General features: G+C 47.8%; 1 protein-coding gene across 1 annotated transcript; it reads right to left on the bottom strand.

Annotated features, from left to right (window-relative positions):
- Nucleotides 1-9,145: 9,145 nt before the first annotated feature.
- LOC119181807 (uncharacterized) lies at nt 9,146-20,155 on the bottom strand. Its single transcript, XM_037433050.2, has 3 exons — nt 19,942-20,155; nt 16,998-17,403; nt 9,146-9,522 (listed from the first exon to the last, which is right to left on the bottom strand). The coding sequence occupies exons 1-3, from the start codon at nt 20,131-20,133 to the stop codon at nt 9,146-9,148; spliced, it is 975 nt and encodes a 324-aa protein (XP_037288947.2). The 5' UTR covers nt 20,134-20,155.
- Between the last annotated feature and the right edge of the window lie 708 nt (nt 20,156-20,863).

The raw sequence follows: 20,863 nt of genomic DNA, 5'->3' as shown, positions 1-20,863 counted from the left end.
ACACTCCGTAGGCACTGCGCCGTGCTCCCGACCGGGTTGCAGAAATTAGGTGCCTTTTCTCATCTTCTAACCACTACCACCACCACCACTCCGAGAAAGAAATCGCACGTTTGGGCAGTATTTCTGCAGCACAACTGCGGTGTAATAAAAAAATATATGGAGTATTACACTATATCTTCCACGCTCTATAATCGTCATCTATCACTCGTACTTGGGCTATCGCCCAGGGTCCGGCACTCCCCGGTCACGAAAGGTATGCATTCTATCAGTCGGACATAGTATCTTCATAGAAAGGGGGCGATTGATTGATTTATATGTGGGGTTTAACATCCCAAAACCACTATATGATCATGAGAGACGCATAGAAAGGGGGTGATAGCAGTGTTTTTTTTTTTTAAAGAAAGGAAACTCAAGCCAAGCCGATGATGATTATGGCTCTGTGGCAGAAATGCTCCTCAAATAAACCATTTTTACCGTACGTAAAGGCGCCTACACGCTAGATGTGAGGGAAATGAGCACGGCAGAAAGTCCGTACGTGTGGAAGGGAAAGGTAAAAAAAATCAGAACAAAAAAATAAAACATAGTATCCTCTTAAGTTAACAGTGAAAACTTAACGGTTGTCATGTAAGCAGCTTCTACAGTTTACCAATTAACCTAATGTCCTCGATGACCTAGAACAATAATTTTAAAATTTGACGTTTCTTTGAAAGAGAAGACACAGGTTGTTATCTTCGACTTCACATCTCCACTTTCGTGTGCATCATTGATCAATTGTATGCTCTAATCTCGTACACGTGCATTGGCACGTTCTGCTGTCTGTTTGCTGTATTTGTTTCCTTGTACTGCTCCGCGAAGATCAGAAGAGTTTATATGTTAAAGTTAGCGCTGGGTTCGTGTCGTGTATACCTCTAAGTCTATAGTTCTTTTTGAGCTTCTGTGAGAGTGGTGTTCGGTTTGAGGACCACGGGCTGTTTAGTGGGGTTACGGCGAGAGTGGGAGACAGAAGACGGGTGTGGATGCAGGCGAGCAGTGACGCACGCGAGAGGCAATCTGACTGCCCCCTCCCCCTAGCGTTCTTGTTGACATTTCCGAGCTCACCCCAACCATTTCCCCGCCAGAATCCGAGCCAGGACAAACAGCTTTGGCTCTCCCGCAAAAGGCGGCGTCGCAGTGGCGTCCACGTTGCACTACTGTCGCAGTTACCGCCGGAAGGGAGAGGTAGAGGGCGTAGCTGTGCTTGAGCAGTGTAGGTTCAAGCCCACCGCAATCCCCTGTCGGCATCGACGTTTTTTTTTTTTTTGTTATTGTTTTTCTCGAGCTTTGCGTGTTGCTCCATGGGTGACTGCGGAGCCACGGGGACCTGTCGAGCGACAGATTGACAGCCAGAGCATCCGCAGAAGGTTACCGCCTGCGGAAACCGAGGGGAAAAAAACCTAGTCTTTCCGGATGTGCTCATTTTTATTGCGATTAAGCACTTTGCACTGGAGAGGCACCAAGTGAAACAGAACAGTGTGAAAGCTGAATGGGTAAATTGGGCTATAGAATTGCGCCGTCAGTGCAATGGTGATACACATAATTACTTAACGCCTTGTTTGTTCTTAACAACAAGGCGTTGCGCGGACAAGCTATTCTATGCAGAAGTTATCATACACGCTGCCAACCCTTTTAAATTCATTTCATAAATTACACATTGAATTGAAAATAACTTCTGCACGAACACTGCGCGAGCATTTCATCAATTCATGCTAACATAGTAAATAGTGTAAAATATTGCTTTTTTTCATTCTTCCTTACTGATGTGTTTTTTTTTAGACATATCTGTATTCCGAATATGTGTTTCTTGTGATTTTTTTTTCTCTTTATGTGAATGTTTGCCATCGCTGCCTGCACTGTAGGGGTGGCTGCGGGCCTCTGTCAAGTTGCTTGTGCTTTCAAGCAACTTTTACCCGCAGTCTCCTCCATCGCTGATGGAAATAAAAATTATTATTATTATTATAACTAGTGGTATCGCAGATATCGTAGTTGACATCAGGCGAAAGGAATCGACCACGCGATGCGCGGGACGATGTCCGCAGGGATATAATGGAGTAGGCTTTGTCAGGTTAGAATTAAGTGGAGGTCTTTGTAAGAAGCCTTCGTCCTGCACTGGTTGCTTGGTTGCAACCCACCACTAAGCAACGACCTAGAAACAAATGGTACCTTATTTTATAGATAACATTGTTTACTATAGTCAAATGCAATTAGAAATGGGTGGTTTAAAAATGAGAACATTGGTATAACAAGAAGTGAAAATATAATTAATAACGGAAAGATAAAAAGGTCGCCACCCGAGCACTCCATGCATATGGTTAACGATTCAAAGTCGAAACGAGCGGCCCCGGTGTTTAGCAGTGGGTTCAACCTGACGCTGCCCTGAAGTCATTCACAATTATTGGTTACATGTTCGTGCTTCTTAATGAGGTTGGACGCAGGTTTGGCATGGGCTTACCTTTGTTTACTTCACAAGCCGCACATTGTGCCTCCTATTGTCGTGGTCATAGAAGAGTGTAACGAGCGGTTAAATCCGTTTCGCAATGCGTTAATAACAGTTGGTTGTTCTCGAACCACAGGTGGTCACAAGCACCGCAACCGAAGTTAAAGTGCCGATGGAAAAACACCTGCTGAAAGCGGGCGTTCACACTGGCGAACACGCTCCCGCAATCATCACGTTGACGCTGTTGTGCCTGCAACGCCGCTTGTTGTGCGCTTTGCAACCATTTGACGTGGCGCTAACTCGGCGGCGTGGTTTGCAGGATCTGGCCGCTATCGGCGCTTGCGTATTTATTTATTTTATTTATTTGATTTGCATACCCAGGTACACACAAGGAGGATTAAAAAATTGCTGGAGTGGAAATGATTGCGCAAAAGTGAAGCCGTTCCTCTGGCAAGATGGCGGTTGTGGCGGCCATCTTACTAGGGGCATGATAAAGCATCACCATTCATCGATTAAAAACGATGCGTTTCCCTCGCACGCCCAACGAGTTTAATGTGGGAACTTTTTCGGGTCACATAGTGCTCCAAGTGCGTCTTACAGTTACTAGTTTTCCTTAGTAAGCCTCTAATTGGAGGCAAAGTTTTTTGAAGATTCAGTTATTCATACTCGTTTCTGCGTGTTATTTTGTCGGGAACAAATGTCTTAATATAGAACTAACGTAGCATTTACATAAAATATCAAAGCCACTTGATCTTTAAGTGGCCACTATCAGAAAAGAACATGTTTCCGCCATCTTGGCAGTGGCAAAAGGTGGCTTCACTTCTGCTGGCAAGGCATTGCGCGAGCTTCCACTCCAGCAATTTTTTTTTAATCCTCCTTGGTACACAAGGACACAAAGGAAAGAGGTAGAGAGCAGGCGGGCAACTGCCACCTGGAGGGGCACGACGCCTGCTCACTCTTCCGGGAGAAGAAACATAGGAAACAAAGGTTAGAGGGAAGAAAGAGGATGAGGAATGAAAAAAAAAAGGCTGCTGGATCATCAGTACGCAGTTGCTGCTGGTACTCGGCCTCCCGGGCATGTTCTTGTGCCCGGACTGCAGCATCGGTGTGGTGAATGCGAGCTCTCTCACATTCCCAGTGTCAGCGCTCTTCTGAAGTTGTTCACTGTTCGGGAGGACCCTTGCCTTACTCATGAAAGCTTTAGGTAGCAACTGAAGCGCATGTGCTCGGCGCCACGGCTGTGAAAAGGATAGACAACTCACAGAGCAGCCAATGAAGACCACTCGCGACGCCAATGCCGAATGTTTTTTTTTTTTTTTTTTAGGGGCGAAGCTCCTTAAGTCACGGGTGGTGCGTTCGCGATGTATGTATGTAGTAGTAGTAGTAGTAGTAGTAGTAGTAGTAGTAGTAGTAGTAGTAGTAGTAGTAGTAGTAGTAGTAGTTGTAGGAAGCCACCTCCACGGCCGGACTACAAGAGCGGCACGCGCGAACTCATTAGAATTTAGGAGGAAACCCGCGCACGTTAATTATGAATAAGAAGATAGTTATTTCTGATAGTTATTTCTGAGAAACAAGTATCGGTGAGTTAATCTCCAACAAAATTTGCCTTGAGTTTGATGCCTACTGATGAAAACTAGTATCAGATGGACGCACTTTGAGCATAATCTGATCAGAAAGGGTTCACGTTATACTCGCTGGGCATAGCCTCCTTGATTTTAACGATGTTTAGCGAGGGTTGGGCCGCAGTGCCACGGCCGCTGTATAAAAAACAATGTCTTTGTTTTTTATACAGTGCCATGAAGTAGAGGTGGTGAAAAGTGGGAACTATACACGAAGCGCAGGCCGTAAGAAAGTGCGCGCGTGCCGATCCTCTAGTCCGGCCGTGCCACCTCTCGTTTAGCACTTGGAATGTCCACTGGATGGCGCTACTTCTATATGACGAATATATGATGAAAAGATGCGAGATGGCGGCAATTGGAGTGTTCACTAGATGGACGGACGGATGAACAGACGCATGGATGGACAAATATGGATGGACGGACGAATGGACGAATGCATGCACGGACGGATGGTCACACGGACGGACGCATGGACGGACGGATGGCCTGAGAGATGCTTCGCCCCACTAATCATCATGTACTCCATGGATATGCTGCATTCCATTAATTTTGCTTCCTTCAAGAAATCACATACGGCTTCGCAGTGCACTGAAACAGGCCGAGTAGGATGATAATGATGATGATAATCTCACGCGTCGACGACGTTCACAGATCTACGAGTGAACGGTATATTATAGGATCTCGAAAGAACAGAAGAAGAGTGTGTAAACATACGTGTATTTCGTTTAATGATGCGTATCGCTTCTACCAACCACTATAGCGTTGTGTATGTGGCTCAAGGTCAATCTTTAGTCAACGCAGTGTGGTTTGAAGAACCTTTCTGTGCTACAAACGCCCAGCTTAGTACTGCTGGGTCAGTGATTTGGTCATGATAATGATCGTGGTGGTAATGATGACGATGTCTATTTGCCACACACTGTAAATTTTTAGCATAAAAGCCCCGCTGTAAAGCTCCTCTGTCATCCCCTTCTCCATTCTTATATAAATATAAAACCTATCGGCGTCAGCACCATGCTGAGAAAAGAGTCTCCATGAAGTTCTTGCCCCAGTATAGCACATCGCAGACCTGCGCTCTCTTTATGCCGTGCGTTGTAAACGTCGTCGAATGAGGACAACTTAGCACTTTTTCCAGCGTCACGTCCAGTCTCGCGGAAAATCGGGTCTTTCAAAACGTTTCCAGTACCGTACGTATCCGTGGCCAACTTTAGCCTGTGTTGACCTGATGGAAGTTCTGCTATTAATACAGATGCATGTTCAAACGCTGATATACATGCGGGTTGTGGCGATAAAAATATGTACTTACATGAGTGCCGTCTTTTTCGTCGACGATTTTCACGGAAACAAAATGTGAAATTTCTTCAACGCAAACATGGACATATTACATACAGGGTAATATAAACGTATACGCCATCATAATATACTTCATGACGGCTGCGCAGAAGTGAAAGTTGATGACGAATACGGTGACAAAGTTCTCTAAATTTCAGAAAAAGTGAGGACAAATAGAGAGCCAATCTGCTCTCCAAGTTCCAACCTCCTTTTTTTCTCTCTCTCATTAAACAGAACTGCTGCTATATTTCTAGGTTTTTTTAGAAGTTCCCTCGGCAGCAGCACTTGAAGGCACAACCCTTGGTAGGCCAGGAATCCAGATTTTGAGAGCAGTGTGTGCAGCAGGAGGGATCATGTCTAAGACCCACTCAATTAAACAAAGCATACACACACTAAGTTATCAGAAGCGCCTTCTTTACTGGGTAACGTCGTTTAGGAATAAGTATGTACAGCATAGTGGGCGGGAACGGAGTCGCATTAGGAACACCACGTGACGGCTTCGAACTCAAGCCCGTACACTCGCGGTAAAGTCAACACAAGCAGAAACACACTGCGTACAGTATACAATGTGCACACTGGAACATAAGTCGAGCTAAGTCACGTTTTCTGAGTTCATTATTCAAAGATACAGCGTTAACTTTGTTTTGATCTTCAAGACTGAAAAAAAAGTAATCATGTGCTTCCATATAGGTCACGTGTTCACGCGTGCATCGCATGTACGCAGGATTGTTCACTGTCATCGTTATATTGAATAAAACATACTCGGATCACCTGATAAAATGATTGTAAGGAGCTTGTAGAACACACAGCTCACAGAGAAGTTTGTCTTGCACTCTTCGCGAACTATTCCTGTCCGTCAACAACCCGTGAACCACCAACTAGCAGTTGCGCGGATCAAATATAGACGTAAACCAGCCCATTTTTAACAAAACGCGTCGCCAGGTAATGTGCAGATGTTCTTTAAGCCACATATACCCTTATTGACACGTTCCGTGTGTCAATACAATGATTCCATTTTGTCTTTATAGAATCCATATGTTTTTCTTATATTTTTCATACATTTCTCGCTTATTTCTTTGAGGATCATACGGAAAACATACAGAATTATTAGAATAGCATACGAAACGTTTCAGTATATGCCAAGGTTTTACATCTTCTTGTGTGCCAGTGTAGTCAGGCGCTCGTTGAACTGCGAACTCGCCCAATCAGGCACTCTGATATGTTACCTGTAGGACCTGGTAAGAGTGCGTTTTATCGGCTTGCTAGAATCAGTAGGCATAATATAATACTTCGAGTATCGCACCTGAGTCATGCGGTCACTTTCACACATTAGATGACATCACATTTAGAGTTGCCTCAGTAGCTAATTCAGTCGGTGCCAATATCACAAGCGAAACGGGGGACACCGTAGTGTAGTCGACGTCGCATAAACACATCTAGTCAATATCTCCCCATTGTCATTCATGGGCTTGGTGCGCAGCGTCCACTGTGGGATAAACTAGTTGTACTTGCCTCTTCATCGTTTATTTTTTTTGTGCCTTAATCTCTCTCCCTAAGTCTACGATGACAAGCCGAACATGCGTTTGATTTACCTCTACATATTTCATTGCCTATCAGTCTTCGAAACACCCTCGACTAAGTTCAACTGTATTGCGCATCATGTACACCAGACCTTCTCGTTAACCTCCCTGCCTTTGCCATTTACAAGACTTCTCCCTTCCTCTTTCAATCTTCCTGTTTTAGATGCGAAGCAGCTCTTTGACTAGCCTGCGTAATGCTGTCCCTCCGTACACCCCCACTGCACATCCTCGCGTCTCGTGCTGGCCCAGGGAGACATTTGCAAAACTGTCGCTCCCCTCCTCCTCTTCGCCTCGCAAGGCCGACGCAGGCAGCGTCTGTTAGTAAAAAACCGACTGCTTGCGCTGCACAATCATTCACTGGCCACCCCGTATATGTAGGGACTGGATCGCGCGTTCGGAATTCAGTCAAGAGCATCTTTAATTGGGTTGCGCTTGATGAGCGCTGGCGTCAACGTCGCCGCCAGTGTACGTGTTAGCGCCCGCTGCTTCGCATTACACGTGGCTCCCTTTAGAGGCAGATGGTTCAAGTTTTTTGTTGCGCACTGCATCGACAGGATATTGGTCAGTCGGTCAAGTTAAAAGTACAACACAAAAGTTTCGTCACACCAAACATGATGCGATTCGTGTAAGCGATCGAACAATCAATAATTTAGGCCGCCTACGATCCTTCCAGTGCCTTATTTCCTCCACCATAGAAAGGCAGAAGTTCAGGAAAAGAAGGCAAAGTAAATTCAGGAACATGAAAGGTTGTGTTCCCGTGTTCCAGGAAGACCACGCTCTTCAAGGCAGGAACATCGAGGAAGCCTTATGAACGAAAAGTCCATTTGTCGAAGCGGTGGCTCCGGCAATTTCCCGCGTTCACGAATTTTTCGTCCTCCGCACTGTTTCTCCAGCACCAGCCACGGTGAAAACCCCCGAAGTAATTCAATACGCCTTTTTTTTTCTTTTATCTAACCGTTAGATCAGCCGGAAGAATATCAATGAAATAGCAGCTACAGGTGTTGAAGGTGACTGGTATAAACAACACGCATAATACACGGCTCAGATAAATGCGTTATCTTAAACCTCTACACACACAAACGCCTCAGCTGCAACGGCCCTCCTTGTGATTTATGATAGATAATTGCTGTATACCACATATACATTTTCAATAAAATATCTGCACTCATAAAGAAACTGGCATTGGGCTGCCGGTCTCTCCACTACCTAACAATCATTATCCCTCTGAGTCAGGAGCAATCCTTTAACTTTAGTTTTCCTTTTTATGCTTTCCTGAACAATTTCAGAATACTTCTAGAAAAAAGTTTCACTGCATGTACCTATGGAAGTGCAATTGATCAATGGCTCGTATTTGTTATTTACAAACTAATGAAACAAACACACAATGAAGCCAAGCAAAGGGCAGAGGCGTTGTTTGTAGTCTATCTGCAGCATGGTGATTGTTGCATAAGTAGGAAGAAATTCAAGTACACAAACATCTTGCTTCCGGCACTGAGCCGAACTTACAACCTTCGGATAACGCGTCCAATGAGCTGCCGTGGTGGTCACCCTGCCGTCCACTTTATACATAAAAAAGAAGGTGTATACCTTATTTCACTTCATTGCCTGTTCGTTTTGTTGGCCTGTACCTATCTCTGCATTCGTAAAGCGAACTAAACAGCCATTCAAGCACGCGGATAGCGTCCTGTATCACCGTATGCCACCCGTTCCCTTGGTCCAACTACGGTCCGCGCACAGCGATTCGCGTTACGACGGTAGCCCGAACCACAGGTGTGATCCTAAGGGATATATACTGAAAACCTCCCTTCTCGCGTCAATTTCCGCTTGTGTGAACGCTGCCTGCGGAGCGATCCGAATCGCGTCACTTGTTACGCGACCGATTAGGTCAGGATCACTTCCATCGCGTGAGTTTGGCTTGAGCGGCACAACTTTCGGCTCCGTTGACGGGACTTGCCAGCGGGGACAGTGGACCGAGGAGCTATCCCTTAACGTTGGTTTCCCTCTTCTTCGCTGCTTAACTTTGTAAGTTCTCTAGGAAGAACTCACGATGTCTGTACCCAAACGACAGAGCTTTCGATTCCGTCGAGGGTGTGCTTGCCAACGGGAACATTGTTTGTAGCGCGCTGCGGCAACGCCTTTCCCCGTCACTCGTGCTTGATTCCGGCTTCGGCGCCCAGCGCCCACGCCTGGCTCAGGAGCGGCGCACACTGCGGACAGCCCGGCGGACATGCGGGCAGGAAAAGCGGGCAGGCCGGCGTCAACAGGCAGCCCGGCGGAGGCCTCCAGAGCTGGGCGGCAGCGGCAGCCGCTGCGGCAGCCGCAGCGGCAACGGGCGCGCGGAACGCCGAACGCGTTCCGGGCGCTGATTGGTGCAGCCGCTCGAAGGCGCGCACCCAGTCGCCGGCGCCACCGTCGTAGCCGCGCAGCACCTCCTGGAGTAGCCCGGCCGGTGGTCGCTCCGACGGGGGCAGCGCCATGCGGGAGAGCGACGGACCGGGGGACAGTGGGCTGTCCGACTCAGCTGCACCGAGAGAAGAGAGAGCTTTCAGCTGGGTTACGCATCTTCAAAAAATATAGTCACAGTTTCGCCGCTAGGGCGACGCAATGAACGTAATAGCAAGGCATCGGAATGATATACGAAGAGAGAACGGCAGTTTACTCTTTTGGATGGATGTTTCACACCAACCGAGAATTCGGAAAGCGGACGCGGAATATAACTCACGGCCGCGTGCCCGAATCGCTCCCGGACTAATTTTATCCGCACGGTAAAGTTGACCAGTTTGACCGCAGACAATCAGGGCCCGAGACGTGCCACGGTCGGATTGGACTGCGCCTGCGCGCTCGCTTCTAAGAAAGAAGCGCGCGCAGGTGCAGTCTATAGCCCTGCCGTGGATTCACGTGCCCCATATTGAGTAGCGCCGCAAGATGGCGACACGTCCACCGTAGATCGCTGCATTGTTCCATCCCCGTGGCGGAGCAGGCTGACGGCAACCTGGTCAGTGTGAACACACATGCCTCTCCTGCCTTTCCAGTTCGAAAATCCGCTTGCGTGATAGAGAAGGGAAACTGAAGTTTTCAGAATGGTACGAAAAATGAGCTACGGTAACGCATGGAACTATCAAGGCCATCAGATGGCGCTGCCCAAAGAGGAAGCGGAAACGACAACATGTTTTATACTGCTTTTTTTTTCGTTATTTTTGCGCCTTTAAAATGTTTTACCGTACAGTCCTTGTCAAAAGTTATCAGGCCATGTTTCCATGGAAATACATGAGATATAGTGGCCCGTCAACTTTTGACCCCCTCTTGTACGTATATTGGGCGCTTGCGCTGACGCCGCAAAAAAAGGACAGAAATTTAGGGCAACACATGCCTTGTACTTTTCCGTCTGCATTTTGTAAGTGCATTTACATGTTGAGCAGGTTTCGGCGAAACTGAAGGCTATATGCGTTGGCACAGAGACACTATTATTTACCGACAGCAAACCAGCAATACTCTGTCAATGCAGCAAATGAAATTGTCGTGTTAAACAATTATCGAGGCCTCGTTGCTTTGGTCGTCAGGAACAAAATGAACCAGGAAGCGAATCTCGCCCGTTTGCACCGTAATTAAAAAACAGTCACAGAACCTGACACTGAAACTCGCTATATGATAAGCTGCTATAAAGGAACAGCTTCGAATTTCAGCACTTCCTTTCGACGAGCACGGTTTTACCCCCCCCCCCCCAATTCTTTATGTATTACGAGATACGGCGGTCAAGCTGACAACACGTGGGGATACTTATGAAAGAAAAATCACGTTGGAGACGAACTCGTGAGAAGCGTAAGCACCCCCACACGTGTAGGATCAGTGTAAATGTACTTGGTGCAAAAATACACAACACTGACAGTGGCAACAAAGACTCAGGGTGAAATCGCGGACCAATGCGAATATGCACGCATCGACATAACAAAGATATACCTGTCATCGCTGTGGAACATGCAGAAAACCATGCCTTCGCCCGGATCACCGCTCCTGCCACCCCACACATCAGTATACAGCTACTATAGCTACGATAACTGCAAAGTGGCTACCTGAGTAAAGTACAACACCACCACCACCACCCCCTCCCACCGAAAAAAAAAAGTGCTAGCGAAAAAACGGAAAGCAGTGGACAACGCCAACCATCAGATTAACCCCAACTGCGCATAAGCGATTCAGCTGCTGCCGCCGATGTAAAAGACGGGAAGGAAGGTCGCTGCTGATGGCATCCCACCGCTGCCACCAGTTGTAAGGGGTCGGAAGGAAGGACGCTGGAGGATACGGAAAACAGAACAGGGTTTATGTCTCTATTTACACATATTTACAGAAAGAGGGGATAGTGGTTTCACAAACCACGAGCGTGGTGGTTGAACGTTACTAGTTCAGAGCGACGTCCAGCACTCTGCGGCGTCGTTTTAAGCCCTGTTGGGCTCCTCCTCTCCGAGTGGAACACCAATCACACACACACAGGTGAGGGGGGCGAGCATGCACGGTCCACGTGAACACTGCACTGTGGTGGCGCCAGCAGGGCTCTTCCTCGTCGTGTGTGTGCCGCTAGTCGAGAGTTCCCACGATCCTGGCAGCATACTTCAAAGGGTGCGCCGATTTGTTCGCTTCATTAGCGGGGTGATCTGCGGTGGCCGCCGCGATCTCTTACAGGAAGTTGCTGTCTTTGTTGGCGCCTCTCGAACAGTTAACGGCGTCTTGGCGACACGACGTCTCATCCTCCGGCTAGTACGTACAATGCCTGACGAGCATAGGCAGTCGGCCGGTCGGCTTGGTGATTGGGGATTAAAAAGGAGCGCCGCTCTCCTGTCAGCTCTGGCTCCGGTCACAACAGCAACCCCATCGCCAGATGAATCACCGAGGTCATCAGGCACGCTGCTGCTTGAAGGGACGACAAAAGGGTCCGCATTTGAAGGACGGGAACTCGCCTTTGCTTGCTGCTTGGTCTGGATAATTGCTCAAATCTTCGACAGCGTCTGTCAGACTGGGCGCCGAAGGGATTGAGAGACGAATCTCCAGGCCAAACCTAACACCGAGCAGCAGCGGCGAAGCTTTTCCGCTTCGTCACCCAGTAACCGATAAGATAATCCATGGTAGAAGCCATATAGCAGGTCGACAATGTCGAATGTGGGAACGTCTGCTGAAGATAGATAGATAGATAGATAGATAGATAGATAGATAGATAGATAGATAGATAGATAGATAGATAGATAGATAGATAGATAGATAGATAGATAGATAGATAGATAGATAGATAGATAGATAGATAGATAGATAGATAGATAGATAGATAGACAGACAGACAGACAGACAGACAGACAGACAGACAGACAGACAGACAGACAGACAGACAGACAGACAGACAGACAGACAGACAGACAGACAGACAGACAGACAGACAGACAGACAGACAGACAGATAGATAGATAGATAGATAGATAGATAGATAGATAGATAGATAGATAGATAGATAGATAGATAGATAGATAGATAGATAGATAGATAGATAGATAGATAGATAGATAGATAGATAGATAGATAGATAGATAGATAGATAGATAGATAGATAGATAGATAGATAGATCCCCGCCTTCCTCACCTCGGGCGTATTTGCGCCGCACTTCACCTCCTTTCCGCCGTTCGATATGCGTATATCTATACAATGCACACACAGACGCGCGAGTCACACATATGCAGCTCACATCTCTTCTCGGGCGCTCGCGCGTTTCCATCGCTCGAAGGCAACCTCGGCGGTGCGCATACGATGTGTAGAGGGGGGGAGTCCCCTCCTGAATATCCGCGGATCCATCGCCTCATTTCGATTCCACACATCCCGTACTCGGTCTCGCCTCGTCTCTCGGCATGCGGTCGGCGTTTCGAGTGGTTTTTCCCCCGCGTAACCCGGTTAGCATCGACCACTTGTATGTACCCCAGCTTTTCGTGGATGGATGTCGGGTTGCCACCACCGACGAAGGATATGTCTGCGGTGGCGGCGCTGGTGCAAGCGCAATCTGCCGCCGCTAGGTGCCGCTTGCTGTGGCTTCATAACTGGATTTGCTGCTACGTGAACACCGTACAGCTTTAACACCTCGCTCTCCCCCGCACCCACCCCCATTTCCTCACCGCCACCGTACACTACCTGCCACAAGCGGTGGATCGAAGCCACCCTCGCCCCCTTCTTTCGCTTCACACTCGGGTATATGTGACAGGGACTCGATACGCGCTGACAGCTGGATCGCTGTGCGCTTGTAGCGTGATAGAGGCAGCCGATAAAAAAGGAGTTGCCCACGCTAGATGAGTTGAGGCTTTGTCTTGCGCAGATTTTTGTTACATTTTTTTTTATTTCGCCGTTTCCATCGCGCTCTCTTTGTTATTCTTTATTAAAGTTGGGCAGCCAGCGCCAAAGCATACAGTCATTGTCAGAATTTCCGCTAAGAAGACTGGTCCAGTTTTATTTTACTTTTTTCGCACTTCGTTTCTGAAGTGCCCTTTTTATAGGTGCGACAGCTATATGCATACAGTTGACGGAGAGTCTGTTTTAGTCAAAATATTCAGAAAGTCTTCAGTTCCACCGGGCTGCTTTAAGGACACCGGTATTACCTCTATGATCAGTGTACTGCGCCGGTGGTCTCGGATATTGATGGGTAGCATGCGTGCATGCATTCGAGATGCCCGTGCCACGCTAAATATATAGTTTTCAAATGCCAGTTGCACGGATTCAGCAAGTTCGTTCAGTACGGCCACACAGTAACAACCAACGCGTTTGTTAGCTCATTGTGCAGTAAGGTCTGGCGCGGTGAGGTTTTGTCCTTATAAGTATGTTTTGCTACCAGTAGCAGACCTAAGAAAAGATGGAGTGATAAGGGTATCTTGTTGTCCCGCAACAATAATCTTCGTCTTAATTGCTTGCTTAGCCTTTCGTGAAAACGCGGCCCCCGCCATTTTTCTATCATGAAGATTATGTCATGATGATAACGCGCATGCCCTTCGTGATATCTAATTTACAGGCGTGTGGCAATGATGCAAGGATATCTAGACAACATAAATCCCGATTGTTGTTCTCAGACAAAAAGAGAGTCTTTTACTCGCTTTCTTTTTTCTCGGCCGTAAGCGTACGTATACGCCCACGCATTACACTAATATAGGAAACTTTCTCATTTCTGTGTATTTTTCCTGTGACGTTGTCGCTTTTTCACATGAAACATTTGAACGCTTTATAAGAGAAATGCTACACATCTTACCGATAGCGTACCCCGCGTTCTTCAAACAGAAAATTCCGGCACGCAGTCCGGCTGCGAGGGAAACGCGCCTGTCGAACTGCCATTCACGCTGACCCTCCGGCAGCCTCCTTTGACATGCCCCGTCTCTAAAGAGAAGACCCGGCGATTTGCTTCAAGAGCGCTCCAATATGTTTCCTTCGTACACTCGAAACCACCTCCTCCTCCCCTCGCCGCGTCAGCCACCGCCGCTGGACCACAAGACGTCAACGTCCGGTCGAGGGATACAAAACAAAGCTAAACCGAGAGAGAAAACAAAAAGGCCTTATCGGCGGAGCAGTCCGCACCCAAGTGTCGAAAGAAAGGGCGTTTCAGGTAACACCGGAACCGACTCGCGAATCGAGCGCCGTCTGGCGCGAAGTAAGCGAATGAGCGAAGAGAGGCGCCCCGCGAAAGCCGAACCCCGGAGGGCTGCCTGGCTCGAGTATATCCCGCACGACGTATACACACGCTAAGCCTCGTCTGTACACGCTTCTTTTGCGGCTGCGGCAGGCTTTCGGTTCGCGTCAAGGGGGTGGAGGGGCTTTAGCGCAAGAAGTAGCTCGTGTCTCTGTGTGTGCGCGCGATAGTCGGCGGCAGGCGAGCGAGAGGAGCGAGACGAAGCAGCAGCACAGGCGATCCGCTTGCTTGCTTGCGCGTGCGCATACGAGCTCAGGGGCATGGATATACACGCCGACGTTCTAGACCGACTACCGACCGAAGCGAGACGAGACCACCCTGGCAGTGTTTGCGGCGCTCAAACATGGCGGCTGAAAGCAGCGCAAACAGCGGCGTCCCTTAATGGGTTCCCTTCCGGAGGGAGATTGAGAGAGAGAATAGTGAAATAGATGGCGAGAGCGAGGAGAAACGTTAAAAAGAGGATAGACACACCCAGGCGTATAGACATTCTCAACTGCTCGCAACCGATGACCCGAAGGCACGCAGCTTTTGGGACTATATGGCAGTTTCGTACGAAGGGTCTGGTACTTTGTGTGAGTAGAGAGTATATTTCTGTGTGTGGCTGCCGGACTGTGTCCAATGAGACCACGGTTTCGTAGACAATAAGGAACAGTTTCACATGATACACTGTCACCTAAACAATTTTCGCAGCAGTTTGTTTCGCGTTTTGCACCGACACGTACACTCTGTACCAATGGTCCGGGACAGTCAACTGACTGTAAAGTAAAATACACCGCTGCGACGCCCTCTTCTATCGATGAAGCGGGCAGCCATAAATCTGTTGCGTTCGCATCACACAAACCTCTGTAATTGGGATGCTTAAACTCATCTGTATAATTTAGCCTACTACCATACGAAACCATTTAGGTTTTGCAAGTAATCACTTAATTAGAAATACTGTTAGCATGGGCATTCAGGCCTGTCATTTTGCACTATCAACATGGCGCCACTGCTCTTGCTAGCCCTTCCTCATTCGTTTCAATGGCAAGTGCTGACTAGTTGGCCATATCCGCAAAGATTAGCTTTTTTGTTTTACCTTTTTAATGGTGCATGACAGCTTATACAACCCACATATTACGGTCACGTGCGTTGGCTTGCGAGACTATCAATGTCCAATACAACAACAAGCACAGTTCTACCTTTGCAGTATCCTCGCGCTCGTGCGATTGATCCGGATATATAATACCCTCTTCCGACTTGAAGAACCCCCCCCCCCCCTAGGCATATATTTACGAATTGTGTTGGTTATTTCTTGCTTAGTTTTTATGATCATATGAAAAAAAATTTTCATTATAGAGCGGAGAAAGCAGGCCGAGCTCACGGTCTCAAGGCGTATGCCTCTGCTGGGGCTGGGATCCAGCCTGGATTCACTTCGCTGAAGTTTAAATGACAATCTTTCTTTGACAAGTTCTTTCGGATATCGCTATTGAATGGTAAGATGTCAGCTCCGTGAATGTGTTGAGTACGATTATTTCCTCATAAATACAGTTAATAATGACTTTCGTCACACACAAATTCAGTGACAAGGCGATGGAACATCGCACGCCGAGTGTTCTAGTCGACGCAGATTCGTCACTTGTCGTGTCAACGCAACGTATATGAAAACCGACTTCATATCGCACATGCTTTTCGCAGTCTCTTATGAAACTGACATCCAGATCAAATCATTGTCCTGTTTTCTCGTCATATTTTCTTTTTTTAGCGGGATAGAAACCACGCCGTTGCATTCCCGCCCACTCTGAGATATCCTCAACAAAGATTTTGTGTATATATAATCGCCACCGAATAATATTTCAGGTGGGTTGAAAGTTAATGAAAGATACAAAGGGGGAAATTTTTGAAAGGTTGACCCGAACAGAAACATCCCGTTTGCTACCCTGTATGGATATTCTATACTGCATGTAATGCATAAAATAAAAATAAGACAGACGTACGATAACCAAATAGAAATGGGCTCCTGACAAAAAAAATAACATAGGAGAGAAGAAAAGGGAAATAATTTCCGTAGTGCCATTTGTTGGCGTGTTGGTAAACGAAACTCGAACACATATTCAGTGCCGGTAGAAAATGACTAAAGATAGGAGACACCGCGATGCGCTTGTAGTGTCGTCTATGATACCTCCTTATTTGCACTGAATATGTTTTCGGGTTCACCAGGTGCACGTCGTGTTTGCTGCCCCGTACTGTGTTCCCAAGGCAACGCTCAGTACGATTACAAAGGGACTCAGAACTGGACATCAACGGCCGTGTCTCTGACCTGCTTGTACGTCCTCCGCTTCAGGCCGTAGCGAGGGTTGGGCCGACGGTGGCGCCACAGTGGCAGCCGGCTGAGATAGTGGTCGCGCAGGAGCTTGTCCCGGCGACACTGGGGGCGAGGACGAGCGGTCTTCCTCGTCGTCTCTACGCTGTTGCGCCTGGTCTTGTTGCCTGTGTTGCCTCTGCTGTTGTTGCTGCAGAGCTCTGGCGGCTTCGCGGGCCGCCCTCTTAGCGGCCGCTTCTTTGGCTCGGGCCCCGGAGCCCCTGGCCTGCGCCATGGCTTTGGCGGCCAAGGGCAGTCCGAAGATGGGACCCGGGGGCAAGAAGGGTAGTGAACGACCAGTGGCCACGGCACGCAGACCCATGGCGATGGCGTCTTCGGCGGCCTGCTGACGCTTCAGAGCCACCTGCGCCCAGGGGACGATGTGGTCCAATGTAAAGGGTTGTCCACATCTAAGGTGAACGCCTTCTCAGTAGTCAAGACCCCATAGAAAGTGGCGCTTATCAAATATTTTGGAAAATTGCTATTGTGGCTAACTATACCACGATTAGACGCCACGTATCGTTTTCACTCGTGAAGTAAACTAAGCGCTCTAGTTTTTAGCGGCTTCAATACTAATTAGTTGTTCATGATTGATTGATTTGTGGGGTTCAACGTCCCAAAACCACCGTTTGATTATGAGAGACGCCGTAGTGGAGGACTCCGGAAATTTTGACCACCTGGGGTTCTTTAACGTGCACCCAAATCTGAGTACACGGGCCTACAACATTTCCGCCTCCATCGGAAATGCAGCCGCCGCAGCCGGGAATCGAACCCGCGACCTGCGGGTCAGCAGCCGAGTACCTTAGCCACTAGACCACCACGGCGGGGCTAATTAGTTGTTCACCTTAGGTGTGTAAGGCCCAGTAAACATTTAGAGTTATTGAATAGTATCGCGCGATAATTCACTTCCAGCCCCGTTGGCGTCAAATAAGACAAGAAGTGACGACATTTGCTACACGATTCGCCAGCTCCAGGGAGCAATTGCCACGGCGGTCTAGTGGTCAAGGTGCTTCACTGTGAACCCCCAAGTCGCGGTACTGAATTCTGGCCGTGGGGGGCTGCATTTTTCGAAGCAGGCGAGAATGCATCAGGCCTGTGTACTTTGATTTAGGTGCACGCTAAAGAACCCCAGGTGTACAAAAGTTCTGGAACCCTTCACTGCGGTGCATCTCGTAATTATGTCGTAGTTTTGGGCCTTTGAACATAATTAGTCTGTTTTATTAGTGGTATTCTTTTCCTCGATGTTGAGAACTGGTTATAGGACAAAGAAATGACCAATGCTTTCCTGTTGTTGTTGACCTTTTCTTGTGGCTCATGCCCAATGTGGAGGATTGGCCAATATTTGAGGGGTCTTATAAAATCTTGCTCAATGTTAGAATAATGAATGTTATCTTGATTGCAGAAGAGATAACTTCTTTCCTTATATTCGTTTCCCCAGATTCAACCGAGAACCACCACACGTGGGACTGCGTGGATGTCTCTTTCGTCACTCTTTCGATACTCTTAGATGAGACGTATGAAAGATGTCGTGGTTTAAGTGGTAAGACAGCCGGTAATATTGAGCTGGTGGAGATAGAGAAAGTGATATTGATATCAAATTCTCCTGATATCGCTCACAGTTGGTGGTACGCCGATCCCGTTGATTAAGTGGACATGCAGACTATCACACAGTTGACAAGCAAAGTATGAAAAGATGGTGCTAAAATAGTTAAGCAAGAAAGAAAACAGTAGAAAGACGAAAGGCACCTAGTTTAACCAGTCGCAAACACCCGGTCAGCTTTCGAGCATCATGATCACCATGGCGGGTAATGACAGTACGACAACATCTTCGAAAGCTGGGCCTAGAAGTATCTGAAGCGGCTTTTTTTTTTTCTTATGCGGCTGCACCTCTGCGGCACAGCTACAAGAATGTTCACGTCGCCAATCAATGCATTCATCACCGATACCAAAAGGCTATCTAGCTAAATTCTACCTGTTTTATTATCAATAATTGATACAAATATAATCATTATATTATTTAACAGTAACTTCTGCGAATTATACACCACAAAAAATATCGGAAAAATTCACTCGCTACTCGGTGAATTCCCTAAATTGTGCATGAGCCATTATCGGAGAAAAACAACAATAAAGCTGGGCTGCTGGCTCGCTCGTTTGCGCAGCCGAATTCCCGCTGCGGAAGCTGCATTTTCGATGCAGGCAGAAATCCTTGAGGCCCGTGTGCTTATATTTAAGTGCACGTCAACGAACCCCACGTGGTCGAAATTTTCAGAGCCCTCCACTACGGCGTCTCTCATAATCACATTGTGGTTTTGGGGCGTTAAATTCCGTCAATTAATAGAGAGTTCTAGTACTGCGTACGCTGCGTACGTGGCGGCGTTGCGTACGTAAGGACGCCACGTTCTGCGTAATGCACAGACCGCAACGCTCACGTATCGCATTACGTATGCAGCCGCTACTTACGCACGCATGAGATGCGTGCGTGCGTACGTCTGAGGTGATCGCGCCGCTCTCGAACAAGTTCGCGACAGGGCGAGACTGTTTTGCAAAATGGCGGCATCAAAGGCAAGCACCGATCGGCTCTGTGGCTTAAAATATGGCCATAATCTGGCTTTAACACTTGGATTGGCTTACATTGGCTGTCAACGACACGTGCTTCTATTTGGATCTACCAGATGGCGCAACACGCTTCACGCTCGTTACGTACGCGGGTACTGCGCCGTACTAAAAGCCTATTAGTGGCAAACGACGCCACGTAACGCAAGGCGCTTGCGTGATGCGTAAGTAGCACCATTCCGCAGTACTAAAACTCTCTAATAAACATAAGGCTGATTTTCTGACAGATGTCACGTCTTCTTCTTCACCGTGATTCGACAGGAGTGCAGGGGGTGGGTGAGCTTGCCTGTGCGGCCATGATGCGCTGTCTCTCGGCGATGAGGTTGCACTTTGCGCATGCGCAGTCCTTGAACCGGCACTGTCGCTTGTGGCCCTTGAGCCACGAAATGACGCCGTGGTTGCGACAGCGCGCGCACTTGGGCCTCCTGGCGGCCGACGAAGAAGAGGACGCAGGTGGACTGGACGCGCCGCCACTCATCGCTCCAGAAGCTCGAGGTCAAGTCGCCGCGTGCCCTGCTGCGTCCATCGTTCACGCACTGTACACAAGGCAGCGAGAAAACCTTTCATCAAACGCCAAGAAAATTACAGTCAAAATAGCTTATGCCCTCGAACACAGAAGCGTATACCCACTGGAGGAGGGTTTCACGTACACCCCCCCTCCCCCTAGAAATATTTCATTTTTGCTTGCGCGTATACACGCAAACACAAAACCGTACGCACCGGCGTCCATAAAGTATAGGTGAACTACCACCCCCGAACGAAATTTCTGGCTACGCTCTTGCTCACGAGCTGACTTTTCAGCCGAGTTCCAACACTGTAATTTGAATTGGATAATAATATTATAATAGTAGTAACTCTTGCGGGTTTTTTGCATTCTTGCTTTTTTTATAATTGCAACTTTTTAACATATATGTGAGAGCACCTATGTTTAGCGTCATTTGCAACTGTGTTTGGCGTCATTTCGTAGCGTTTCGCTCAATACAAAATTACACCACAGTCACTTTCCCTCCGCATGCTTTGCATCACATCGATTCACACAATACGCAGAATCTGCCCAATTTTCGTCTCTCGAATAATACGCGCTGACAATTTGGGCATCTGTGAGTAGCTAACGTTTATTAGAATGAGCACCGCTTTCGCAAACACTCCTTTTGCGCACCGGCAATGCTAGCATTCAGAGAGGGGGGATTGAATATGAGAGAAAAGCT

Source organism: Rhipicephalus microplus, chromosome 10 (assembly GCF_043290135.1).
Source record: "Rhipicephalus microplus isolate Deutch F79 chromosome 10, USDA_Rmic, whole genome shotgun sequence".
Classification (NCBI taxonomy): Eukaryota; Metazoa; Arthropoda; class Arachnida; order Ixodida; family Ixodidae; genus Rhipicephalus; species Rhipicephalus microplus.
The sequence above is the reverse complement of the archived record's forward strand: the minus strand, read 5'-3'. Positions and strand labels throughout refer to the sequence as shown.